Genomic DNA, 27581 nt, shown 5'->3' with positions numbered 1-27581 from the left:
GTGAGTGGGCAGAGCCTCGCACCACCACTACTACTGGTTGGCCCGAACCAGTGTGAACCGGCAGCATACCACTCTGTTACATACATGCATGCATGCATGCATGCATACATGCATGCATGCATGCATGCATGCATGCATGCATAGGGGATAGAGAACTTGATGTCGTCTAGATATTTAAGGCTTCAATTTACTGTATTTCCATGAGACCCTACAGACAAAGCTTATATTGTTAGTCATTCTGCTTCATATATTCCATTTGTACTTGTCCTGTATTTTTTAACATTGAAAGTCCAATAAAGTAAGAAAGTTGAAATAGTTACACAACAGTTTGGGACTGATAAAAGACACCCATAAAAATCTCCCAAATAATGGAATATGTCATTATCCAGAGATAAACACAAACTACCATTTATCAAAGGGAAACTTGCAGAGATGCAAATACAATCTTAAAGGTAATTTAGCTATTTGCTTCATCCATACAAGTTGTTTTAGACTGGTTGCAAATATCTAATTATCTTCAATCTATAGATGGATGTTATTGATGTCCAGTTTTAATGTATTTGAATACCTAGTGAAGTAAAATACTCATATTTTAAACTTGTTCCATGTTCTTAAGAAATTAAAGTTTGGAGACAATTATTAAAAAAAATAAATGACATAAATTCTATTATTGTATTATTGCTTCTAATGGAAAAAAGGTTGGAGGTTTTAAATGCAAAACCCTGAAAAATCTCTTATTTTTGTGAGGGGTGCACAGGTTTATAGGAGAGGTATGGCAAGTGTTGGAGTGGGTGTGAGACGAAGATTGGGGAGGGTGCACGAAAATGCAGCATGGGTCAGGGAGAGTGCAAGAAGGGCAGGGCAGGAAGGGTGTGATACAGGCTGCTAAGGATGGGTAGAGGGGCAGCGGATATCAGAAAGGATGTATGTGGGGGTATAGATCAGAAGAGTGTAGGCAGGAGTGCAATACAGATCAAGAAGGGTGTACAAAATGGGGAGGGGTACAGTCGGGATCAGGGTGAGTATGTGAACATATGGGTTGGAGAATATGCACAAGAGGCATGGTGCGTGTCAAGGAGGGTACACAGGGATGTGGCTGGGCCTGGAAAAGTATGTGAAGTGCAGCATGGGTTGGGGAGGATGCGTGAGGGCATGGCACAAGTCCAGGAGGGTGTACAGATTGTATGAATGGTTGGCACAAAGACAGGAGACAGAGGAGGATGCACAAGTGGGGGAGATTTATGTCAACAACTTGCAACCTTTCCTACTGGCTTCCCCACTGACTGTCTGGGGAAGTCAGCAGGGAAGGTTGCAAATGGCAATCATGTGATCACAAGGCACTGCAACCAATCATAAGTGCAAACCATTTGCCTAGTGCCTAATCACAATCACATGACCACAGGAGTGCTGAGATGGCCGGAATTCCGAGGACCTGTCATAACCACCATTCATTCAGCAGCACTGTAATTTTGCAGTCGCTGAACAAATGGCCATAGGTCAAGGACTACCTGTGATTGTGTTGCTAAGATCCATTCTATGGTGCTGAAACTGTTTGTTAAAGAAGCATTCTGGAAGCATCTAGATAATGAATGAATAATCCACTTTAAACCTTTAGACGAACATATGTATTCCATGAGTACCAAAGTTGCCCTCTAAAACATCCCACTGGTCCATGCAGTGTAGTCCTGCACAGTGTGCCCCACTGGGAAAGGTCGGCCATGCAGACACCCACTCCACTGCCTTACCTTTACATGCGCTCTGTTCTGACATGCATGTTTTGTCTCTACATGCAGGCCTGACTCTTTCCCGCATGATGTCCACACATCAGTGCCAGAGCCATGCAAAGGGACTGCAGGTTACCACAGCTACCCCTCCTGGTGGGCTACAACTACATAGCGACACCTCTCCGCCACAGGCACCACTCAGCCTCCCTACAGGTTGGGGCCACCTCACCCTGACTAGGACTGCTCCAGCACCTGAGAACCCAGGTCAGGGGTACAGCTGGGCTGGGCAAGCCTTCCTAGCAGTTGGACTGCCTGACTGCAGCATAGGAGTGCACAGGGCAGGGAGAAAAGCAGCAAGGAGAAGGGATTTTATCCCTGGAATATTTAGATTTGGAGACATGTCCTCACTCACAGCATACCCACTTGTTCTTGATTGATTTACGTGTGCATGCATTAGCACTGTTGGGGCCTCGTTCTTGCCTCTGTCTTTCTTCAAAAGATGGAGAATGCGTGCCTCTGTGCTCCAAATATTGCTGAATGCTACCTTAGCCAATGGAAAGGGTTGCTGAGGGTTGCAATTCAGCAACTGTTTCAGGAATACCCCGTTTCCCTGAAAATAAGACCTCCCTGGATAATAAGCCCAATCGGGCTTTTGAGCGCATGGGATAAAATGAGCCCTCTCCCAAAAATAAGCCCTCCTCGAAAATATTGCAACACAGCAGCAGCCATGAGGTGACCATGCTCGCTGCTTCCTACACCTCAAAAATAATAAGACCTCCCCGAAAATAAGGCCAAGAGCTTATTGCGGGGGGTGTCAAAAGAAAATAAGACCCTGTCTTATTTTCAGGAAACATGGTACATTTTGCTCATTCTTGAACTAAAACACTGTGCTGCTACATTTGTAGTAGACATCTGTGGACACTTCCAACCCTGCCTGGTAATCCCACCAAAGGTACATTTTTTTTGCTTCTTCCTTTTATTTTAAGGGCAGTTTTGCTTCTCAGGGCAGAATTCTGACGGCTATGCCACCCACATCTACCACACACATCTAATAGAGTGACACACTTTTGTCTCCATCCATCTGCATGTGCAACTTTGGCATTGCTAGGCATTCCTTCAAAATCAGCAGAGCCAAGCATGTTTTTTCCTACTGCTTGTTCCTTATTGCATCTTCCCTCAGATAACCTGGTATGGTGGGTTTAGAGTCAAACTCAGAATAAGTGGAGGCTGATGTAAGGAAAGTGTCACATAGCTAAATTCCTTCATTGCTTGCCGACTAATCTCTTCCTGAAAACTGGGGCTTCTAATTCTAATTAGAAACTGGGGTTTTAATTTTGTGCTCTGTGATAAAGCCTGCAGGGCTGCTACCAATTCTTTCGCCTAACATTTTCTTTCTTATAGAAGAAAAGCCTTATCTCCCTCCGTTTCCTCTCCACAAAATGCCATTTCAAATGTCTCCCCTCCTGTCCAGCAGGTGATAGAAACAGCGTGGGCAGCGAAGGCAGTATTGGCAGTATCCGAAGTGCTGGTAGCGGTCAAAGTACTGAGGGTACCAATGGACAATTCATGGGACTCCTCATTGAGAATGTGAAGGTAAGGAAATAGTATTTTTTGTGCAAAAGTGTGAGAATCTTTTGTTTTGTGATCTTCAGCTCATATTCACCCAAAACCAGTGCTTATCTGGCTGAAGTTGATTTCAAAGTGATAAATTCATTAGATTCACAAGCAGAAAGCATCCAACAAAGCAACAGCGTAATAGAATTCAAAGACATGGGAAGCCATATCCCAAGAAAAACCAGGAGGCCATGAATTCTAGTTCTTAGGCAGAAAGCCAGCTGAGGGACTCTCTCTGCCTTAGGAAGTAGCAAGGGCAATCACACCTGAAAAATCTTGCCAAGAACACTGTTAGAGATTAGATCAGGAAATGAATGAACAAATAAATGAATGCTTTATTCCACCTTTATTATTTTTATAATAAATAAGCTAACGTGGCGAACATACCTGATACTCTTTCCTCTTGCTATTTTCCCCACAACAACCTTGTGGAATAGGTTGGATTGAGAGAGAGCGATTGGCCCGAAGTCACTCAGTTGGCTTTCATGCTTAAGGCAGAAATGTGCTCTACATGGGGCAGCCCTTGAAGAGCATTCGGAGACTTCAGCTTGTCCAGAATGCAGCCGCGCGAGCGATTGTGGGTGTACCTCGGTATACCCACGTTACACCTATTCTCCGCGAGCTGCACTGGCTGCCTATTGGTCTTCGGATACGCTTCAAGGCGCTAGTCGTCACTTATAAAGACCTTCATGGTATTGGACCTGGGTACTTGAGAGACCGCCTACTGCCAATTACCTCCTGTAGACCGATTAGATCCCACAGATTAAGCCTCCTCCGAATTCCATCTACTGGCCAATGCCGACTGGCGACCACCCGGAGGAGGGCCTTCTCTGTGGCTGCTCCGGCCCTTTGGAATGAGCTCCCCATGGAGATTCGGACCCTCACCACCCTCCAGACCTTCCGCAAAGCCCTTAAAACTTGGCTGTTCCGACAGGCCTGGGGCTGATGAGTTCTTGTCCCCCCTCGAATGGTATGATTGTTGAGTTTTTTTAAATTGTGGTATTGTTTTGTTCGTGTTTTTTTTCTTATTTGTACCCCCTCCCCTTTTGACTTGGTTGTGAGCCGCCCTGAGTCCCCTCCGGGGAATAGGGAGGCATAGAAATATAATAAACTCAACTCAACTCAATTAAAACTCAACGTCTCTCAGTTTCTAGCCTGGTGCTTTAACCATTAGACCCGTGATAGCAAACCTATGGCACGTGTGCTGAAAGTGTCACACAGAGCCATCTCTCCAGGCACACAAGCCATTGCCCTTTGCTCTTCTGGGTTCTGGTGCGCCAGCCAGCTGGTCTTCACACGTGCAGGAGCCTCAGAAACCGGAAGAGTAGCTGCCCAATGCACATGCGCGTGCCAGGCAGCTGCTCTTCCAGTTTCTCACACGCGCACTGGCCACCTGGTCTTCCGGTTTCTGGCCCACATGTTTGCACGAAGACCAGGTAGCCCTTGCACATGTGCGTACCAAAAACCGTAAGAGTAACTGCATGTGCACACCAGCACTTCCAGTTTCCAGCACGCATGCTCCCATTTCGGCATTCGGTACCAAAAAAGGTTCGCCAACACTGCATTACACCAAACTGTTTCTAATTGTGAAGAATCAACATTAATTTGAAAGCAAACCCGAGCACACACATGCCATCAAGTTGGTCTCAACTCTTAGGCCTTCTCCAAGCTGGCCTATGGGAACTTCCAATGATGCACCCAATGCTATTGTGTTTGAGTCCATCCACTTTGCTGTTCAACACATTTTTTTCTTCTCTTTCTATGAGACTCCTTAAGAGAAGAAAATCTTTGCATAATGTTTCCAAAATGATCATTTGAGTTTGGTTAGCAACCTGTCCCAACGACTCTCCAAATTTCAGCAGTCTCAGAACTTACTTAGGCCCACCTGGCTTTGACAGGACCATTCAGTCCCATTACTCCTGACGTGCTTTGCCTGGTTTGCCTCTCTCTTGATGAAGCCAAGCCCTCTTGTCTTTTCAGACACTAGTTGTGTTCCTAAAGGCTGTGTGGAGGAGTACCTGGGTCTAGGACAGGAATGTTTGGGCTGGTTGCTGGCTTGGTTTCATTGATGGGGCCCAGCAGCACAGGATCCACTTCTTTTTTTTTAAGAGAACTTTTTTATTTTTCTTTAAAAAAAACAAACACAAATATGTCATCATTTGTCAATCATTAAGACATTGAAATACAATTTTTTTTGTTGTGTGTACCCCTCCCTCCCTCCACCCCCCCATCCCCCCTCCTCCTTCCCCCCCCGACTTCCCAGAACCCGTACACGGTATGGATTTTTAACTAACACAGTCTAAAATCTATTGAGAAAAAAGAAATAAAGAAATTAATGACATTCTAGATTGACCTTAGCTTCTTCTTACTGAACTAACTTTTAACAGTTTAAATCATTTCTGATCTTAAGCATAGGCTAACTGGAATTTCTTAATCCCGTATTTATTTTGTATATAGTCAATCCATTTTTTCCAGTCTCGTTTATATCTCTCATTTGAATGATCTTTGAGATATGCCGATATTTTAGCCATTTCAGCTAAGTTTGTTACTTTCAATGTCCATTCTTGGATTGTAGGCAAGTCTTCCTTCTTCCAATATTGCGCCACCAACAGTCTTGCTGCAGTTATCAGGTGCAGAATCAAATTGGTCTCTACCACTGTAAAATCAGTACATATACCTAGTAAAAATAACTGAGGAATAAACTTTATCCTTTTTTTAAAAACATTTTGCATGACCCACCATATTTTTATCCAAAATGCCTTAACCTTTTGGCAGGTCCACCATATATGATAATATGTAGCATCGAGAGAACCACACCTCCAACATTTAGGCTGTACATTCGGATACATAGAAGCCAACTTTTTAGGATCTAAATGCCATCTATAAAACATCTTGTAAAAATTTTCTCTCAGATTTTGAGCTTGTGTAAATTTCACATTTCTTACCCAAATTCTTTCCCATGTATCCAACATTATTGGTTCCTCAATATTTTGAGCCCATTTTATCATACAATCTTTAACTAATTCTGTTTCCGAATCCATCTGTATTAATACATTATATATCCTCTTTATATGCATTAAGCTTTGATCTCTTATTTGTTTAAACAGATTATCCTCAACTTGAATAAAGCCAATTTTTTGATCTATTTTCCACCTAGCCTGTAATTGCCCATACTGGAACCATGTTTGAACTACCTTCTCCTCTTTTAATACCTCTAAAGATTTTAATTGTAATACCCCCCTTTCCGAGGTAAGAAGCTGTCTGTAAGTAAATCTATCCTGTTTTTGTGCTGTATTCATATTTTCAATTGCATGTCTAGGAATTGCCCACATGGGTATCTTGTCATTTAATTTATATTGGTATTTCTTCCAAACCCGCAATAAAGCATTTCTCAAAATATGACTTTTAAAGTTCTTATCCAATTTTTTGTTGAATAACAGGTAAGCATGCCAACCAAATACCAGATCGTGTCCCTCAATGTTCAATATTCTATCATTGGTTAAATGAATCCAATCACTAATTACAGATAATGCCACTGCATCATAATATAGTTTTAAATTAGGTAGTTTCAATCCTCCTCTCTCACGTACATCTTGCATTATTTTCATCTTTACCCTCGGCTTCTTTCCTGCCCACACAAATTTGTTGATACCCTTCTGCCATTCTAAAAGGTTCGCATCTTTTTTAAGTATAGGTAACATTTGGAAAAGAAATAAAAATTTTGGTAAAATGTTCATTTTCACTGCCGCTATCCTGCCCAGCAAAGATAAGTGCAATTTCTCCCATTTTTTCATCTCTGTCTGTATGCTATGCCAAAGTGGTTCCACTTCTTGAATGCTTCTTCCCGGTCCTGATATTAGCAGGGCTCTGGGGATCAGACTGTGACATTGTGATGCACTTCCATTCAGGTGATACTGCCTTTAAGCCATTCTCATTTTAAGGAGCTTATATCTCACTTGGGGCTTATGCTCAAGTTCATAATTTGCTAATGGGTGAATAGCAAGGTGGTTATGACCTCCCCAAAAAAAACCTAAAAAGAAATCAATTGTGAGAGATAATGTGCTTTTTATGGCCAAGCTAGATGAGATGTAGGAGTATTTTCTCATTTAACAAAAGATTGAGCTGCAGTTCTCTTTAAGACTTTTGTCAGACATAAGAGCTCTGAATTTGATTTAAGCACTGTTGAATGGCAGAGCTTATTGTAGTTCTTTCCCTATTTCTGTTCAGGTTCCAGGTCCTCCACAACTAGATTACTCCCCACTATGGAAAATATAATAATACCTTCTTATTATATTTGTTCTCGTCTTCAGATAGCAATTGCCTGGCAGGTCCGAGAGTTACAATCTGAACATATTAGAAGGCGGCTGGTTGGGGAATGATGTTCTTTATTATTTAAGATGTAACTGGGTGTTCTGTGGTAGCCATTGGATAGGAGAGGGATACTGTATCTGACAAAATCCCAAGAAATAACCATATGCTCCCTTTACATAAAGCAGTGTTGTGTTTTCTTCTGATGTAACAAACTGGGTATGTGGAGACAGCGGTCCTTGTCTTGGGGATGAATTGGTGATGGTTTGCATTCCCATTCCCTTTCTTTTCCCACCTGGGCTTTGAACTGGAGTATCAAACTCGATTTTATTGAGGGCCGCATCAGGATTGTGTTTGAGCTTGGGGGAGATGGGGTGGGTGTGGCCAGGGTGTGGGCAGCTCGATGTCACTCATATTGGGGATGCTTGTGGTGGCCCGAGAGCTCTGCCAGCAAAAATGGGCTCCCGAGCTCAGTTTTCTGCTGCAATGGCCTCCTGCAACTCTCTGCCAGCAAAGGTGGAGCTTGGGAGGGCTGCCCAAGGCCCTCCCAAGCTCCATTTTCGCTGGCAGAGGCACCGTGGGCCGGTCCTTCATTGTTTCCAGGGCAGCCCCACGTACCAGATCTAAGCACCCCAGGGGCCAGATCTGGCCCCTGGGCCTTGAGTTTGACACCCCTGATACAGAGTTCCATAGATCAGTGTTGCTGATCTGCAGGGGGGGGGGGGTTAAAAGAACTGCCAGTTCATTGCCCAGTTGTAAATATGCTTTTGCTGATGCTGTATGCCAAATCTTTTGAATAATGTGGGGGGAAATCTGGGAAACGTCTGGGAAACTTGATGACTGAAGGCTCTCTTCACTCTTGTGTTTGCAGCCACTTTTGCCTGGTGGGGAGGATCTGCAGCAACACATCCTGAGTTCAAATATTCACAATGGTCAAACCAGCTCCTTGGGTAAGTGGAGATGTTGTCATCTTGAGACAAAAGGAATAGATGTCACAGAGATGGAAAGGGGAAACAGAGCCTCTTTCCTAATAACAACAAATACAAGCTTTGCACAAGATGAACGTTCAGCTGAGTTGGCATGCTTGAATGGCAGGGAGACTGTGCTATTAATTTCTAAACAGAATAGCAGAGTTATTGGAGGTCTTCCAATCTCTTCTTAAAAACTTCCAGTGTTAGAACAATCACAACTTTTGGAGGCAAGTTGTTCCACTGATTAATTGTTCTCGCTGTCAGGAAATTTCTCCTTAGTTCTAGGTTGATTATTTCCTTGGATTAGTTTCCATTCATTGCTTCTTGTCCTGCCTTCAGGTGCTTTGGAGAATATGTGTACTACTTAGACTTAGATCAGGGCTCTTGCTATCTGCCCTGCAGGGTCAAATGCAGCTTTTATACAACAGCTTTCCCCAGCTTGAGTTGGATCTAACTGAGTTGGATTACAACTCCCAGATTTCCCATTGGCCATATTGACTGGAAACTATGACAGGAGAAGCTCCACACTTCTGAAAGGTATGGTGCAGAAGGTTGCTGCAGATGCCCATGAAAATCGATGCCTGAATATCTTTGGTATAAGCAATGAAAAATTGAAATTCAAGAGCATGTGAGAAATGACTTTAAAACAAAACATTGTTTAAAATGTAATTGAGTACAATTGTACTCCCCTACTCCCCCAAGACACTGCTGGTAGCTTTTGAGAAAAGATGGGTTTTTAAATTAAAACATTTACAGGAGAGAAATGTAGATAAAGTGCACATTCCCTATTGGTGAATTCCATGGATCTAAATGCAGAAAGGGCCACCATCACAGTGTATGGGTTTCTAATTCTCCTCCATGCCCTGTTCAAACAAACAAATGTTATGTAGCAAGAGGCCTTTTTGCATGACCGTGTCCTGCATTGATTCTTCCAAGGCTCTGTTGCCTGCTCTGATTTTTGCTTTGATTCTTTGCAGGGACACAAACGCATCAGAATTTCTCCAACGACAGGCCCTTCTCCCACCAATATTTACGCCCAGAGAAGCTCCTGGAAGGGAAGGTATTGTAATTTCTTTGGTCAAAGAACGAACAACCCTTAGAAATGTTGATATCAGGTGTTCCTCAAGATTCCTTAAAAATCATCTGGTGCCACTGTTTGCAGAATTTAAAAGAATTCTGGAGACGAGGTTCGGAGTAGAGTAATAAAATTCTTTTTATTATCAAAAATCAAAGCTAATTTGAAAACGGTTTGCAAAGCGTTGGTGGGTCTCACCCTGACTTCACCTGAGTCACAAAGGAGAGCCACACCCACAATGAAAGTGAGACAGCAGTTATACCCTCCCTAACTCCTCCTACTCCCATATCAGCTAGCCTGATCGGGGCGGTCACAAACCAGTCAGCGATAGTAACACCCTAACTATTACCTTATATAGAATTATGACATTTAACCAATCAACTTCTAACATTGTTTTTCTTTAACCAATTAAATGATTACACATTTCTCTTCTAAAACTCTCTCTTGGGCTCCCTCTAGTGTTCATACAAAATATTAACTCTTTTTCAATTTTATTCCATCAATTCCCCCATCTCTTATATGGCAATTTTCTTAATATTTTCCCTTATTTCTTTCAACCTTTCTCTTTCTATTATTGTACTTTCCATAGGGAATGTATTCATACTTTCCAATAATTGGATCTGATCCCCAATTTCTTTTAATACCATCATTGACTTTTCATGTTGCTGAGCTTGTATTATGCTTCCCACCGTGGAGGTGACAACATTTCTTATTATGGGAATTAAACATGGTAGTATCATTAATCCAATAAAAATTATACCAACCATGAACAATGCTTGTTTCCAATTTCTAAAAATGCCCCCTAAAAAGCCCCCACCATCCAAATTGAATCCCCGCCATATCTGGTCAGGATTATAAGTTAATTGCTGCATCTCTGCAGTTAACTGCTTCACAACGGCCCCAGTTTCATCAATTTGTAAACAACAGTTAGATAGATTAAATTTTCCACATACACCCCCTTCCTTGGCTAACAAATAGTCCAATGCCAAACGGTTTTAATATACTGCGGTTCTTATTTTGTCTGTAGCAGTAGACAAAATATTAAGAGCTTTATCAATTCGTTGGCCAGCCAAATCTAATACTGCTTGGAGACGAATAATTCTATTTATCATATAAATGGGTGTACGGTACCCATAAGTTCCATCTTCTGCCCACGTTGCTCTACCATATGTACATATAATTCTTTCTGAGCTCCAAACATCACTATTTTCAAATTTCGTGAAATCACTACAAAGAAAGTTGGAAAAGACTGAGTTTGATTCTAACTCTTGTCTTCTTCTGCTCTGAGAGCCAACCTTTTCATACAGCGGGACCCCTAACACCTGTCGGGCTTTTATAGGCAACAGAAAAAATGATGGTTTTATCCATCCTAAAATACAAGAACCAGACCAATTTTTAGGCAAGGTTTCATACGCTAATTTTCCACAAATCCAATACATAGCATTGGGTGCTTTCCACATATCATTAATAGAGGAAGAATTCAAATAGCTCAAATTAGTCATATTAAAACGTAGGGGTTGAGTATTATTAGCCGGGGAAGACCAAATACTATAGTCAGGACTCCATGTTCCCAGACAAATTAAATTCCCAACATGAATAGATCCATTCCTAACAAAGCAATTTCTCCCTACCAGGTTGGTAGACAGAGTCCACACAATTCCAGTGAAGTCTTTTCTTGCTGTGACATTACCAGCATACGAAAGATTATTATATGTCACCGGATCAGCCTCCAGAGCTTCCCATGGCCATTGCTCTCCCATGTTAGTCCCTCCACAAACAAAACAGTTTTTAACAGTCAAGGTTTTAGCCACCTGCTCAGCCATTTCTATAAATAAATTGTTAGCCTTAGTATTTATTGGTAAGGGGTCATCTAATTTTCGTAGAGTATCATACACAGACCACCCAAGGGATTTTATTTCTCCATCTTTAATCCTCTCAACTTTAATAGTTAGATATGTCTCTGGATCCAACCCTTTTCCGTCAATTCCAAAACCATACGTCACCATGGGTGGAATATTACGGGATTTTTCTAATTGGATAGTATTTCCGACACCCCTTCGGAAAGAAGTTACATAAGGGCACCCCTTATAACCACCCCCTGTGTGATCACAAACACATTTCCATCCTGAGCACTGGGTGGTACCTCCACAAGGAATCCAAACGTTAGGATTACCATAATCCCAGTTGAGAACAGTTCCACACAAGTATTTATGATTAATTTTATAACTATTAATCCAAGCCTGGTTTCCACAAGGCACTCCTTTTCCCCACTTAGTGGCAGTACATGCATCAAACACCAGAATTAGGGGTTGTTTCCCCTTCTGCAACTGTATAGTATAATTAAGGAAATACAGCTTACCCTCTCCCTCGGGATCCTTTCTAAAACCCGTCTTAGGCAAGCCTGCCCATAAAGTAACGTTAAGGCGAACTGGAGTGTTGGGATTATAACATACAGTTTTTCCCTTTAGAGTACACAAACTGTACATCGTTTTGTTGTAAAGGCAATCCATTTTAGTAGGTTTACATCCCTGGGGTGGATGCGTATGATATATTAAGGTGTTGATAGTCCGTTCACCCACCTTAGCCTTGGTAATGCAGGGTGAACAGTTCTCTGACTCAACTTTAGTTGCAGCAGTTGGAACCCTTTTAGTTCGAGAGGGGCTTTTATTGTACCAACTGGGTTCCCATAATACTTTACACATCCCACTCCATCCTAATTGCATGTTTTGACTCTTATTATTATTATTACAGAGAAAATGTATATCTCCAGGGCTTCCTTCTGAAATTTTGCAGCTACTAGACCATAAAATTTTATCAATCCAATAACACCTTGGGTCTCCATTATCTAAATCTTTCTTAGTTGCATTTTTACATATTTCGAAAAGTCCCTTTCTTCACCCATCATTTTGATTCTCACATGACCAGGCCAATCCTCTCTTAGTTTGTTTTGCCATTACTTCTAATGTTAGATTGCATCCCTCATGTGTCATTTTCGAATATTGGAATTCTCCTTTCTGTAGTCCTCCTCCTTTTATACAAATGGTGTTTACAGGTGAGTTTATGAATTTCTTCACATGATGGTGAAAACTTATCTCTCTTTTTGAGCGATTCTGTTTAGAGGGAGGTCCATAGAAATCCTCTACTATTCCCTCCTTATTTTGATATTCACATGCTCCCCACACCACCAAAAGTAACACACCCATCATTATTGTCATGCCTAGAAAATGCAACAGGAAATACTTGCAAGATGGTCGAGGAGCCCAATAGTCCCAAAATCCCGCTTCCTGCCCGGGTAACAGTCCTCTGATGAAAGGGCATAGTGGTTTCATCTTCTCTAGGCCCCGGCGGCGTGATAATTGTCAGAAAAAGGATTATCAAGCGCTTTCTGTACTGTTGGGGTAATACGGAGGTCTGTGGTGAGAGCAGTTGAAGATAGACTCGGATAATAAAAATATTCCGCCAGGTATTGTTCAATCAATATAATGTCACAGGGGATCCGGCAGTGGGTACAAAGTACACAGTCAATACAATGGGAACAGCAGCAAGCTTCACACGGACAAGAACAGAACCAGCACATTGGTCACAAGCCAGGAACTCACGGGCCTTTTCCTTTAGAAGAATTACTGCCTTTTCAACACCAACTTCAATGGCTCCTTCTGAAAGGCCTTCCAAGTTTCCGACTCCTCCAAGTTGGCTCTCTTCGCTCTGGTGTAGTGGGTCCAGCCTTTTTCTTCCGTCCGGATGGCAGTGTCTGTGGTCAGCAACACCAGGAATGGTCCATCCCACTTCGGCTTTAGGGAATCGTCCTTCCAAGTTTTTATCCACACCTGGTCTCCCACTTCAATGGAATGTACTTTGAAGCTCAATGGAGGAGTCTGTATTAAATAGCCCGCTTTCCTGAAAGAGTCAAAAGTCTGGGACAGTATTTGCAAGTATTGTATCAATCCTTTGTCTTTACTAGGTAAATTCCCCATTCGTATCCCAGCATTCCTTAGTGGCATTCCAAATAACATTTCGTAAGGTGAGACTCCCACATCCCTCCTGGGTTGTGTTCTTATTCTAAATAAGGCTATCGGCAACGCTTTTGTCCAATTCACTCCTGTTTCCAAATACACTTTTGTCAACATTGTTTTAATCTTTCCATTCATATTTTCCACCTTCCCACTAGAGGGCGGATGCCATGGACTGTGTAGGTCCCATTTTATTCCCAATACGTTAGCCACTCCTTGAGTAATTTTCCCCGTGAAGTGTCTTCCCTGGTCACTATCAACTCTCTGAACAATCCCATATCTTGGTATAATATGTTCTAATAATAATCTAACAACAGTTCTAGCAGTTTCATCAAAACAAGGGTAGGCTTCTACCCATCCTGTCAAATGATCTATAATAACTAACAAATATTTATATCTTCCCACTTGTGGCATTTCGGTGAAGTCTATTTGTATATTTTGGAAAGGATAGAGCGCTAAAGGCCTCCCTCCCTTTTGTTTTTCCCTTAATTGATTTCTATTTACCCTTTGACAAATTATACATTTTTGAGTTACTTGTTGTGCTGCCGTATAGACTTTTACTCCTGCATATTTTTTTAATACTTCATCAATCAAGGCCTGAGTTCCCCAATGACTCCCCTCGTGTAGTCTTTCAAAGATTTGTCTCATGAGGGGGTAATTGAGAATTTGTCTCCCATCTGGTAACCACCATTTCCCATTTTCATATTTCGTTCCCCCCATCTGTTTAATTTTGTTTTCCTCTCTCTCATTAAAAATTGGTATCTCCTTCATTTCAAATACATGGGGAATCATAATTTTAATTTGTTCAATAACTTCATTCATACCAGCTTCTTTAGCTTCCTGGTCTGCCAACCTGTTTCCCTTCTTCTCAACCTCATCTCCCTTTTGGTGTGCTCTCAAATGCACTACAGCAATTCTATGGGGCAGGGCAAGGGCTGATAACACCTCCTCGATTAATTGCTGGTGGATCAGGTCCTTTCCCTGACTTGTCACATATCCCCTTTCCCTCCAAATCTTCCCAAAGGTCTGCACCACTCCAAACGCATATTTAGAGTCGGTGTAAATCGTTAAATTTGATTTTTCCCCCAATATGAGAGCTCTTTTCAAGGCATACAATTCGGCTGCCTGTGCAGACCAATGGTTTGGCAATCTCCCCCCTTCTAGAAGAGCCCATGTGCCCTCCTGGATTATAGCGTATCCATTTTGTCTTTTCCCTTCTACCACTCGTGAAGAACCATCAATGTACCATCTTTCTCCTTTTTCCAAAGGAGTATCCTGTAAATCTGGCCTGATTTTTGTTTCTAAATCTACTATTTCACTACACCAGTGTTCAATTTCTTCACTTTCAGATGAACTGGTTTTATTGAGGAATTGGGCTGGATTCAATGCTGAGTCAGTTGTCAGGACTAAGTCAGCATGATCCAGTAACATCCCCTCATATTTTAGCAACCTTGAATCAGTCAACCACCTCCCAGCTTTTTGTTTCAACAATGTTCTCACTTGATGTGGGCTGCTTACAATTAGCGCCCCTCCCATTGTGATTTTCTCACTCTTCTTTACTAATAACGCTACTGCTGCTATGGCTTGAATACATGTGGGCCATCCTTTAGCTACAGGGTCAAGGTTTTCGGACAGATATGCTACTGGTTTCTTTTGCCCTGCCCAACTTTGTGTCAAAATCCCCAGGGCCATCCCTTCTTCCACTGATGCAAAAAGGTGAAATGGTTTCTCTAAATTGGGAAGACTTAAGACTGGGGCACTGACTAACAAGTGCTTAAGTCTCTGAAAGTCCTCATCCAACCCCTTGGTCCACCCAATTTTAAATGGTTTTGTTTGAGTTAACTGTTCATATAATCCTTTGGTCCATTTGGCATAATCTTCTATCCATAACCTACAATATCCAATTAATCCTAAAAACTTTCTCAACTCTTTTTGCGTTTTAGGCCTTGGTTGTTCTATAATCCCTTGAATTCTTTCAGCACTGATCTTTCTTGAGCCCTGACTAATTAAATGTCCCAAATATTTTACTTCTGGTTCTACAAACTGAAGTTTCCCTTTACTTACTCTCAGACCCTGTTGGGCCAAAAAATTCAATAAAGCCACTGTTCCTTCCTCGGTATCTATTTTCTTCTTGCCTGACACTAAAAAATCATCTACATATTGGATCATGTTTATTCCTTTTGGTAACTTAAACTTTTCTAAGGTCTGTTCTAATACTTGTCCAAACAAATTTGGAGATTCTGTAAACCCTTGAGGCAACACTGTCCATTGATACTGCTGTCTCCTCCCAGTGAAAGGATTCTCCCATTCGAATGCAAATAGAGCCCTACTATCTTTGTCTAAAGGACAAGACCAAAAAGCATCTTTTAAATCTATTACACTAAACCAGCGGTTTTCTACAGGTATTTTGCTCAAGATAGTATAGGGATTTGGGACTACCGGATGTCTGGTTTCTACTATTTTATTTAAAAGTCTCAGGTCCTGCACCATCCTGTAAGTACCATCTGGTTTTCTCACAGGCAATATAGGGGTATTGTAAGGTGACATAGTTCCTTCTAATAGTCCGTCGTTTATTAGTTGGTCTATCACTGGTTGAAGACCTTTTCTTCCTTCCATCGGAATATTATACTGTCTTTGGCTTACTATCTCACTATTGGGTTTCAATTTTATCTTTAGAGGCTCTATCTCTAACCCACCCCTATTTCCCGGTTGCACCCAAACTAAAGGATCAATCTTTTGTTCTTTCTCTTCTGTTAGAACATAAACTGTTTCACTTTTGTCAAAGCTTATTGTAATTCCCAAGGCAGACATCAGGTCTCTTCCCATGATGTTAATTCCTGCTTCAGGCACATACAATAATTTTAGAGTCCGGATCTCATTTTTCCCATATCTTATTTTCACTGGTTCTAACTGCTTCACATTAAAAGCTTCCCCTTTTACCCAATAACTTTTATTTTTGCTTGATCATCAATTTTTCCCTCCTTTGGCATCACACACATAGAGGTGCGAGATGCTCCGGTGTCCACTAAGAAGGTATATTCCTGGGTTCCCACCTCCAAATTTATCAAGGGCTCCCGGCGGGAACTCCTAATGAAGGGCCCCTGACTTCCCTAATATATATCTTCATCTTCCTCCATCAATCGGTTAATTTGCTCCTCCCCGGCCAGAGTGGGACATTCTCTCTTAAAATGTCCTGTCTTGCCACAATGGAAGCAAGTTCCTCTTTCTCCCATTGTTCCCCTTCTCATCATTCCTCGGTTAACTCCGCCTCTGCCTCTCATTCCGAGCTTCCCTCTAAGTCCGGTATCGTCTCTCCCTCGTCCGCGTGGCACCCAGCCCCGCCCCCTTCCTTGCTCGGGCTGTGTTTGCATAGCCCCCCTTACTGCGATAGCCATCATTCGACTTGTCCTCTGTCCGTCCCTTTTCACTTTTTCCTCTTCCCTATTCACATATATTTTCTGCGCTTCCCTTAACAAAACTTCTAAAGATTCTGTAGCCCAATTCTCTCTCTTTTGTAATTTCCTTGCAATGTCTGGCCATGCCTTAGTTACAAACTGAATTTTAACTATCTGCACATTTAGGGCATCTTCAGGATCCGCCCCCGCATACTTTCGCATTCCGTCCTTGAGACGTTGCAAGAATGTAGCTGGTGCTTCTTCCTTTTCCTGCTCTATATCCATGGCTTTAGTCATGTTCTGAGTTCTTGGTATTGCTTCCCTCATCCCCTTTATAATTATTGATCTTAAATCTTGCATGTTTCTTCTCCCCTCTGCTTCATTATTATTCCAATTTGGCTTTACCAGGGGATATTTAGCATCTCCTCTATCTTGATTCCCTCCCGCCACCACAGGGTTCTCTCTCTCCCACACTGCCATGGTGGCTACTCTGATTAAATTTCTCTCTTCGGGGCTAAACAAAATACCCATTATATTTTGTATTTCTTCCCAAGTATATATGTTAGGTCCTAATAGGGAATCCAATTGATCGCTAGCTGTTAATGGATCCTCAATGAAGCTTTTCATTTCCTTTTTAAATGCCCGAACCTCCGTTGCCCTTAGCGGTTCGTGTACATATGTTATAATTGGGGCCCCTTGGGCATTTACTCCATTCGGGGTCTCTCTTAGAGGAAATTGCTTAACCTGTTCCTCTTCACCCAATTGGTTTATTAAATTCTTCCTTGCACTATCCAATTTGTCCTTTGAACATCCTGTTTTCTCATCAACCCCCGGAGTGTATGGCATTAAGGACGGGATGGGGGGGGTGTGGCAATTAGGAGTCCAAACTGGGTTTTCCCCTCCCTGTGGACTTAATACGGGCATCGGAGAACCAGGCCACTGCCCTGGGGTAAATTGGCTTATTCCTCCCTGCATTTCAGGATATAATGGGGGAGTTACTGCATTAGCCGGGTGTGGGGGATTTTGGATAGGAACCGGATTATACGGAGGAGGGATATTTTTCAACAAATCCCTTTTTGGGGTTTCTTCCTCTTCTTCCTGCTCTCCAGGCTTCACCATCAGAATACGTTCTGATGGCCAAAGGTCCGGGTTCCAGAGCAGAGCATAATCTAACTCATTGTCCAAATGTTTACACTTTTTCTGTTTCACATAATCATATAGATTACGGCATTTAAAGAAATTCATAGAGCCGTCCCACGGCCACTCAATATTATCATCTTGCCACCAAATAAAACAGCATAAATTTACCATATTTTCTTTAGTCAATCCTAATCTCAAAATTTCCCAATTATAAGGTGGGGACCCCCATCCAGCCAGCATTTGGCCCAATGGGCCATTCGGGTCGATTTTAAGCTTAGGATTCTTTCTAATTTTCTTTACACACTGTGTTCCTTTCTCAGCTGAACTTGTATTTCCCCCCATCTCTTATATGGGTAGGTAGCCCTCCCTTAAGTGTGTGCTTCTGTGTCCCTCCCAGCAGCTCTTTTCAATTCCACACGTCACCGTCTCCGGATATTCACAATATCCCCATCACTCACTCCGTCCTGCAAATCTCTCCCGAGATTCCTCAAAAGGACTTATACCCAGCCCCGCTGCCAGTTCTCACATCCACACACTCCCTGACCGCCCTGGGTCTTGTGCTCTGGTGTTTTCAAAACCAGTACTCACCAGGGTCCGCGCGCAGGAGTTATCCGGTCTGTCTTCAGGCTATTTCTTATTTTATTCACTCCCCTCCTACTGTTCGTCTATGACACAATTTTTACGGGCTTCCAAAAGCTACGCAGTCCTCTGGGTGGCTCCCCTCCTTTCAAAAAAAAAGGAAAGGGGTGCACCTGAGGGGGACCCCTCAGAGCCCCAACGCAGATTGGATCCCGGCCACGAGCCCCCAATTTGTTTGCAGAAGTTAAAAGAATTCTGGAGACGAGGTTCGGAGTAGAGTAATAAAATTCTTTTTATTATCAAAAATCAAAGCTAATTTGAAAACGGTTTGCAAAGCGTTGGTGGGTCTCACCCTGACTTCACCTGAGTCACAAAGGAGAGCCACACCCACAATGAAAGTGAGACAGCAGTTATACCCTCCCTAACTCCTCCTACTCCCATATCAGCTAGCCTGATCGGGGCGGTCACAAACCAGTCAGCGATAGTAACGCCCTAACTATTACCTTATATAGAATTATGACATTTAACCAATCAACTTCTAACATTGTTTTTCTTTAACCAATTAAATGATTACACATTTCTCTTCTAAAACTCTCTCTTGGGCTCCCTCTAGTGTTCATACAAAATATTAACTCTTTTTCAATTTTATTCCATCACCACTCTTGCCTAAAATTAGAAAATGTGTCAGCAAAGAGGCATGCTGTATTAATGGATTTAATTCAGGGGTGTCAAACTCAAGGCCTGAGGGGCAGATCCAGCCTGTGGGGTGCTTAGATCTGGCATGTGGGGCTATCCTGGAAACAGTGAAGGACTGGCCCAGGGTGCCTCTGCCGGGAAAAACAGAGCTTGGGAGGGCTTAGTGCGGCCCTCCCAAGCTCCATTTTCTCTGGCAGAGCATTGCAGAAGGCCATCGCAGCTCGGGAGCCCGTTTTCACTGGCAGAGTGCTCAGGCAACCACAGGCGCCCCTGACCCAAGTTACATTGAGGTGGCCACACCCACTCTGGCCATGCCTCCCCACCCCCAGGTCAAACACAACCCTGATGCTGCCCTCAATGAAATCTAGTTTGACACTCCTGATCAGTTGGTCTAGAAACCTTCCCTGGCAAGGTCTCTTTTTATGGCATTACTAAGAGAAAGAGTAGAATGCCAAGGGCAGCAGATGTTTCTATGGCTACTATAAAGAGTTGTACAATGGCAGAGATCACTCTTCCGAAGAAAACGTTGCGATTAACATTTATATTGACTGCAGTGGTAAACAAAGGAATTATATAATAAAATTACTCCTTAGATTTCCCGAGATCTTTCCAAGAAACCATATTATTAATAGCTGGAACTAAATCAGTACATTTGAAACTATTAAATGGCACTTTCTGTACTCTGCTTTTGATTTGTAAAGTGCACTTGAAGACCATTTACAAAGACTTTCCAAAGAATAACAATTAGTTCATATTTTTTCACTTTATCAAGAGAAATTTTTATTACATCCATGAAATAAATGCATGCCAAGCATGCCAATGAATGGCAAAGCTTCACATTAACTCCAAGGTGGTATAAGTGCTGACAATCTGCTACTTTCAAATAGACACCCCTCCCGGAGCTTAATGTGTGGCTCATCACTCAGAAAAAGTGGGGCTTAAATTACAGCCAAAATAAGTAACCTAATGTCCTCTTGTGTTTTCAACTAAAACTCCCATCATCCTTACCCATTTGGAGATAGGTGACCTGATGCCTTGCTGCTTGACTGTTCTTGTTTTGTTTTGTTTTAATACACATGCTCAAGCACACTATTAATATTTTGGTAAAATAACCAAAGGGCAATAGGGATATAAAGATCATTGTGGTCTTTTTTCAAAAGGGACTTTTCTTTTCTCTTTTTTTGCAGGATGCTGCAGCCATTTACAATTGGCTAAGCAATTTCCAGCTGGAGTGTTATACAGCCAACTTCCTGAATGCAGGTTATGATGTGCCAACAATCAGCCGCATGACTCCAGAGGTAAAAAATAAATTAGAAGACCAGGCAAAGGTGGGAAAGTGTCTTTTAGTTTCTCCATGCAATTATTATTTGGGGTGTATAAGAACCTCTCCATCTTCCCAAAAGAGACACTGCTGTACACACATTGCATAGATGCTTAGTTCTCCATTGTAGATTATATTACATGCATTTGGTTTGTGGTAGATATGTACCTGGGCTCTTTTGTTCCAGGATCTCACAGCAATTGGGGTAACCAAACCAGGCCACAGGAAGAAGATTTCGACAGAGATTGGACAGCTAAGCATTGCTGAATGGCTCCCAAATTATATTCCTGTGAGTATGGCAACTACCAAGATCTACAAGAAGCCTGTGATCAACTATATCCTATCTGAAAGCAAACACTCCCAGACCCCAAAAAACACTATAGAATCTCTGTGAGGCATATTATAATCTAATCATTATTTAATGCTATCATATCGTTGACCACAGTGGTAGGATTCAGCCAGTTCGCACCACTTCAAGAGAACAGGTTCTTAACTTTCTGAGCAGTTTGGTGAACTGGTTGTTGGAAGAAATCATTAGGGCAGAGAACCAGGTGTTAAATTATTTGAACCCCACCACTGGTTGACCATTTCTGCATACAATGAGGTTGCATCTACAACATTGTTCTATTCCCATTCCTTTCCCCAGAGTGCTGCATCCTTTTCATGGAGATATCATAGAGTATTTGCAAATGCAAACCCAATAAGCTGCTTATTCTGATAAATTGATGGTTTGAGTGAATGTTTTGAGCTATATATAAAGATGGTGGCATTTTGAAGACTGCTTTTTTTTTTTTTGCTTGTCCTGCTTAGTTTGTATCCATGGAAGATATCCTTCACGGTGCCTTCCAGTAAGCATAAAAAATGGCAAGAGAATGCAGGCATTCTAACCCAAAACCTGATCTGACATATGTATTTTCTAGGATCCATTCAGTTTCCTAACTCTCCCAAGTTGCATAGGCTTGGAGAGAAACAGAGAGATTTCTAATGAAACTCAGTGTGATTGTATTATTTTCTAGGATGACTTGATGGAATGGTTGAGTGCTATTGGTCTACCACAGTACCACAAAAAGCTGGTGAGCAACGGTTATGACTCCATCAACATTGTGACCGATCTGACTTGGGAGGATTTGCAAGAGATTGGCATCAACAAACTTGGTGAGAAGAAATCAAAAGCCAGAAGCAAAACCACCGGGGCTTTGGGAACTTCTGGTCGTATGTAACTAACAAGACTGTTCTTGTAAGGGTGGGGAAATTGGATCCATAACATAATATTCACCGCACCTCAGCTTGATCGTGTTTCAGTGATTCATCGCTCAGAACTTTTTAATTGACTTGGAATGGAGAATCTAGTCAGTCTGTATAGTTGGCTATCCATTAGAAGGGTATTATGGTGACTGTGGTACTTACAGGCAAGGATAAGAACCTTATAGAATGTATTAGCAATTAGAAATAACAATAGTACTTAGACACTTAGACTTATATACCACTCCATTGTGCTTTACAGCATTCTCTGAGCAATTTACACATGTCAGCCTATTGCCCCCAACAATCCAGGTCCTCATTTGATTAAGCACAGAAGGATGGAAGGCTGAGTCAACCTTGTGCTGGTCAGGATCAAACTCCAGGATGTGGGCCAAATTAGCCTGCAATATTGCATTCTAACCACTGCACCACCAGGGCTCCCAGCCTTTGGTAACTAACTTGGCATAAAGGGAGTTGAAATCTAAAGTATTGATGGTGTCAGTTTACCAGCTTTTTGGCCTAAAGTAAATCCAAGAAGGATAGTCATAAAAAGTTAATAACCAACTAAGAATAATGCAGCACTTCACAAAAGCTTTTACACTCCAAAACCTATTTGATTTAAACTTACTCCTGAGATTCCATGGAATCCTAAGAAAAGTGTTTCCTTATTCAAATAGATTGACAGTTTCCCCAAATTTTGTTGGCTGACTCCAATTCATTTTGTAATATGTAGCTGGGGGAGAACATTGGACCTAGCCCAGGATGCAGTCTTCATTTTTGCACAGTGACAGACTCAGCAAAGCTTGCCAAAGACAGTCGCAAAAAGGAGACAGCCTCCTAGACCAGTGGTGGCTAACTTTTTCTGGACCGAGTGCCCAAAGTGCATGCATGCCAGAACCCCCAAAATATAAAGTGTGTGGCCCATGCCCCACGCCCCCCATGCATGCACACACGCCCCCCTTGCACACATCCCACCCCCCGCACAGTTGTGACAGCTCTAAGGGATGGGATGGTGTAACTGGACATCAACAATTGGAAGCATCAAAGCAAATTCCGCATCCTGATTAGCACCTCAGACAGCAATTATTTTGTTAATTAGCTCATTTCTTAGCTGTCAGCCTCTGCTTTGTTGCTGCTTTGGCTGCCATTGAAACGGGGAGGGGGGCATGGTATTTGGGAGGGGAATCATGATGTGCTGGAGGAAGATTCTAGACGCTGACCTGACCATCTTACTGCGCATGTGGAGAAAGGGAGTTTCCCGCCAAGGTTAACTGTCCAGCATTCCATCCTGGTGATGACTTTTGAAGTTATCTCCCACCTGACAGTTGGGGTGCATTATAATTGGACTATGGACTGGGGTGCCAAGGGGAGGGGATTGAATTATACATGATATTATTCGCTTTCGTGCCTAATTAACCAGATTCAGCTTAGCTTTGCTACTGTTCGTTTATAATTAGTAAAAGTACACTTAATTTCAAACAAATGGAGTTGAGTGGTTTCTTTCCTGATTACTAAATGAAGTTGCAGCTGACAATAAGCTGAATCTCAATCGCACCCATCCCGGAGCAAACAACTACCGAGGGGGGTGCCCTCACAAGAAGAAAAGAAATGTCTTTACATGAAAGCGACCAGGAGGAAGAAGAGGGGGCAGCGGTGGGACCATTTCTAACAGAAAGACTGGCTGAACTGAGAGTGGAAGAACCTGCCGTCCATCCCAGATGAATTACAAGCTGGAGTCACGAGAAGGAGGCCAAAGAAAAAACCAGCGGCTGATTGGAGTGGCACTGGAGAAGAAGACTACAAAATCTCCCATGCCATGAGGCTCCTCGAAGAGGCATGGACTGAACGTCAAATTCGAGAGAGAGCAGTGGAAAGAGAGCCAACAGAGGAGTTGGAGAAAAGGTACTCAATGCATAGCTTAAGGGAAAGTGGAGGGGCCGAGGGGGGTTGTGCGCAAGAAAACCCAGAACCAGACTCCCCCCCCCCTGTGGCTAGAGACATTCAAAGAGCAGGGGGGTGCCCCAGGCAACGCCGGATGGCAAAGGTCCCACCCTTAAGCGTAAAAAATGATGGAGACCCCAAAAGCCTTGGGTTGTTTATTATTCAGGTCTGGAATTATATGGAAATATATGGACCTGAATTAGAGACAGATGCAACTAAAGTAAGAATGGTGTTAATGGCCTTGGAGAAGAAAGCAGCCAAATGGATGGTCGGGCTACATAAATGCAATTCCCCTCTCCTGAGGAATTCTGATGAATTTATGGCAGCTATGAGAAGAAGGTTCGATGACCCTTTGACGGAGCATCGCGCTCGGCTGAAATTTACGGCTCTTAAACAGGGAAAGAAAACTGTGCCGGATTATGTGCAAGAATTTCAGGAATTATCAGCCTATACGAGGGGATGGTCGGAAGAGGCCTTGCTGGATCAGTTCGCTGATGGCTTGGATAAGGATGTTTACCAGCAATGCATAAACAGACGCCTTCCCCGTCGTTTAGCAGTTTGGTATGAAAATGCAGCAGACGTGGAATTGGATTTAGCCAGGCTTCGTTGCATGAGAGAGGGAGATGTTGAGAAATCCCCCCCAGCACTTCCTAAACCCCCCACCCCGCCCCAGGAGTGAGGGCAGGAGAGGTTTTGCAGGCAAAGCCAAGCCTTTCACTTGTTTCCGTTGTGGAAAGGAGGGGCATCGTGCTGTGAATTGCCGCGTCAAATTGGCTCCACCTGCTCCACCCCCCCCACCCCCCAGAGGGAGGGGAAACTGGAGAGAACTCCAAGCAAGAGGAGGGAAGCTGCTTTCGCTGCTGAGAATGTTACCCGATGCTTCGAGCCAGAGGAGGAGGGAGGCGTGAGCCCCAGCTCGTCTGATGAATCTGATGATGAAAATTCTCATCGCTGGGTAAGTTCCCGAGCTGGCCCTATGCTTATCCCAATTGAGCTTAGGGTACCCTCTTCTGGTGCAACAGAGAAACTTTTAGCTCTGTTAGATTCTGGGTGTTTCCTATGCATGGTAAGCCCTGAAATGGTGGAGAAACTGGGCTTGAAATTAAGGACTTTGAAAACCCCTATTGTTTTTTGCCAAATTGATGGTTCTATTGCAGGAGGCAGCCCTGCTCATTTTTCCACAGAACCCATTGAAATGAGGATGGGTACCCACCAAGAATTAATAACTTTTATTGTGGCGCCTGGGATGGACCGGCCCCTTATTTTGGGACTCCCCTGGCTCTGTAGATGGAACCCACGCATTAACTGGAGAGAGGGTTGGTTACGTATTCGAACAACCACACCACCTGAGGAGAAAGTTGAAACTCCAGACTAATACCCCCACATTGGCAGCCAGGGGGCAGGAGAGAATTGAGGGAGAGGAAAGAATTCCAAAGGAATATTGGGACCTCAAGGATGTTTTTAGTGAGAAATCTTCTGATAAATTACCCTCCCCCCCCCCAGACCCACAGACTGCACCATTGATATTTTACCTGGAGTAAAGCTTCCAAAGCCCCAAATATATTCAATGTCCCCTAGAGAAATGGAGGAAATTCATTAATAAGAACTTGGAAAGGGGTTTCATTAAGCCAGCAAGACCCAAGGTAGCAGCTCCCATATTGTTCAGAGAAAAGAAAGATGGCTCCCTCAGATTATGTGTGAACTTCAAAAATTTGAACGCAATCTCAGCTCAGAACCTCTACCCATTGCCACTGATGAAGAACATGCTGGCCCAACTGGGGAGGGGCCGTATTTTCACTAAGTTGGACTTAAGAGAAGAGTATTATAGAGTCAGAATTAAAGAGGGGGACGAATGGAAAACTGCTTTCAACTGTCCCGTTGGTCGTTTCCAATTTCGTGTAATGCCGTTTGGCCTACAGGGGGCGCCAGTGGTTTTCATGCAGCTGATTAATGAGGGTTTATATGACCATCTTTACAAAGGCGTTATCGTCTATTTAGATGATATCCTTATTTACACGGAAACATGTGAAGAACATGTGAAGCTGGTTCGTACAGTGCTGAAGAAACTCCGGGCAGCTGAACTCTACACCAAATCATCCAAGTGTGAATTCCATCAGGAGAAGGTTGATTACCTGGGCTATTGCATCTCCCACAAGGGTATTGAAATGGACCCCGCTAAGGTCAAGGTGGTCACCGAGTGGGAGGCCCCTCATACATGCAAGCAATTGCAGAAGTTTTGGGATTTTGCTAATTTCTATCGTCAATTTATTCCCTCCTTTGCTAAGATAGCTCTCCCAATACCTAACCTCCTTAAGTCTAAAGGTGGGGCGAAACCCAAACCTAGCAAGCCGCTAGATTGGACTATGGACTGCCAAGCTGCTTTCAAGAAGTTAAAGCGGCTTTTTGCGGAAGAACCAGTCCTCAACGACCCGGACATGGACGCACCTTTTGTGGTCCAAGCTGACGCCAGTGACGTGGCTGTGGGAGCTGTCTTACTTCAAGCTAATAGCCAAGGAAAATTACAACCCTGCGCTTACACATCTCGCAAACTAACCGACACGGAGAGACGTTGGGCCATTTGGGAGAAAAAAGCTTTTGCTGTTCGCTGGGCTTTGGCCACATGGCGCCATTTTCTGGAGGGCGCCAAACACCCTTTCGAGGTATGGACTGACCATAAAAATTTGAAAGCTTTGAGAACGCCCAGAAAACTTTCTCCTAAGCAGATGCGCTGGGTTCAGCATTTCAATAGATTTAATTTTACCTTGAAATACATTCCAGGTGGGAAACATTTTATGGCTGATGCTTTATCCAGACTTCCTCAATACAACTGTTCTAAGCTCAGTGTGGTCCAGCCTGTCATTCCCGCGACGAGCCTCGCTGCTCCTGTTGTTACTAGAAGTCAAGCAACTTCTAAGGTAGAGGTCACTCAGGACTTTCTTTCTAACCTAAAAAAGGCCCTTACTGGAGATGACTGGTTCCAACAGCACATGAATGAATGCACTATGAGAGATGAGTTGCCTTGGATTGGGACGAAGTTATACGTTCCTGCGTCCCTTAGAACCATTGTTCTTCAACGGGCTCATGACTCCCGGATGGCAGGGCATTTTGGATTCGTCAAGCCTCTCCACCTTGTCAAGCGGCAATTTTGGTGGCCTTTTTTGAAAAAGGACATTGAGAAATATGTTGCCAGTTGCCCTGTTTGTGCTGTTGCTAAACATGCTCCGGGCAAGCCCCAGGGGTTACTCCAGGCAGTGGCTCGCTCAGTGGCCCCATGGAAGGAGATCTCCATGGATTTCATTGTCGAACTTCCTGAGAGTCAGGGACACACTGTTATCTGGGTTGTTACCGACTTGTTCTCCAAACAGTTCCATTTCATCCCTTGCTCCAAGATTTCCTCTGCTAAATCTCTTGCTAAGATGTTCATCTCCCATATTTACCGCTTGCATGGGGTGCCTGACCACATCATTTTGGACAGGGGTGTTCAGTTCACCTCCCTCTTCTGGAAAGAGTTTCTGAAGTGGATTGGCTCCGCCCAGGGGTTCACCTCCTCCCACCACCCTCAGAC

General features: G+C 43.1%; 1 protein-coding gene across 5 annotated transcripts in view; it reads left to right on the top strand.

Annotated features, from left to right (window-relative positions):
• Positions 1-27581, top strand: part of CASKIN2 (CASK interacting protein 2) — a 189698-nt gene that overhangs the window by 149391 nt on the left and 12726 nt on the right. For 2 of the 5 annotated variants that reach the window (XM_032209426.1, XM_032209425.1), the window contains 7 exons: positions 1794-1988; positions 3196-3317; positions 8518-8596; positions 9595-9677; positions 20700-20810; positions 21021-21122; positions 21850-21988. In XM_032209426.1, coding sequence (XP_032065317.1) covers positions 1794-1988; positions 3196-3317; positions 8518-8596; positions 9595-9677; positions 20700-20810; positions 21021-21122; positions 21850-21988 — 831 coding nt within the window. The remainder of the gene's footprint in view (positions 1-1793; positions 1989-3195; positions 3318-8517; positions 8597-9594; positions 9678-20699; positions 20811-21020; positions 21123-21849; positions 21989-27581) is intronic. The other 3 variants (XM_032209427.1, XM_032209429.1, XM_032209428.1) reach the window with 3 other exon arrangements.

This window comes from Thamnophis elegans, chromosome 2 (assembly GCF_009769535.1).
Source record: "Thamnophis elegans isolate rThaEle1 chromosome 2, rThaEle1.pri, whole genome shotgun sequence".
NCBI lineage: Eukaryota > Metazoa > Chordata > Lepidosauria > Squamata > Colubridae > Thamnophis > Thamnophis elegans.
The sequence above is the reverse complement of the archived record's forward strand: the minus strand, read 5'-3'. Positions and strand labels throughout refer to the sequence as shown.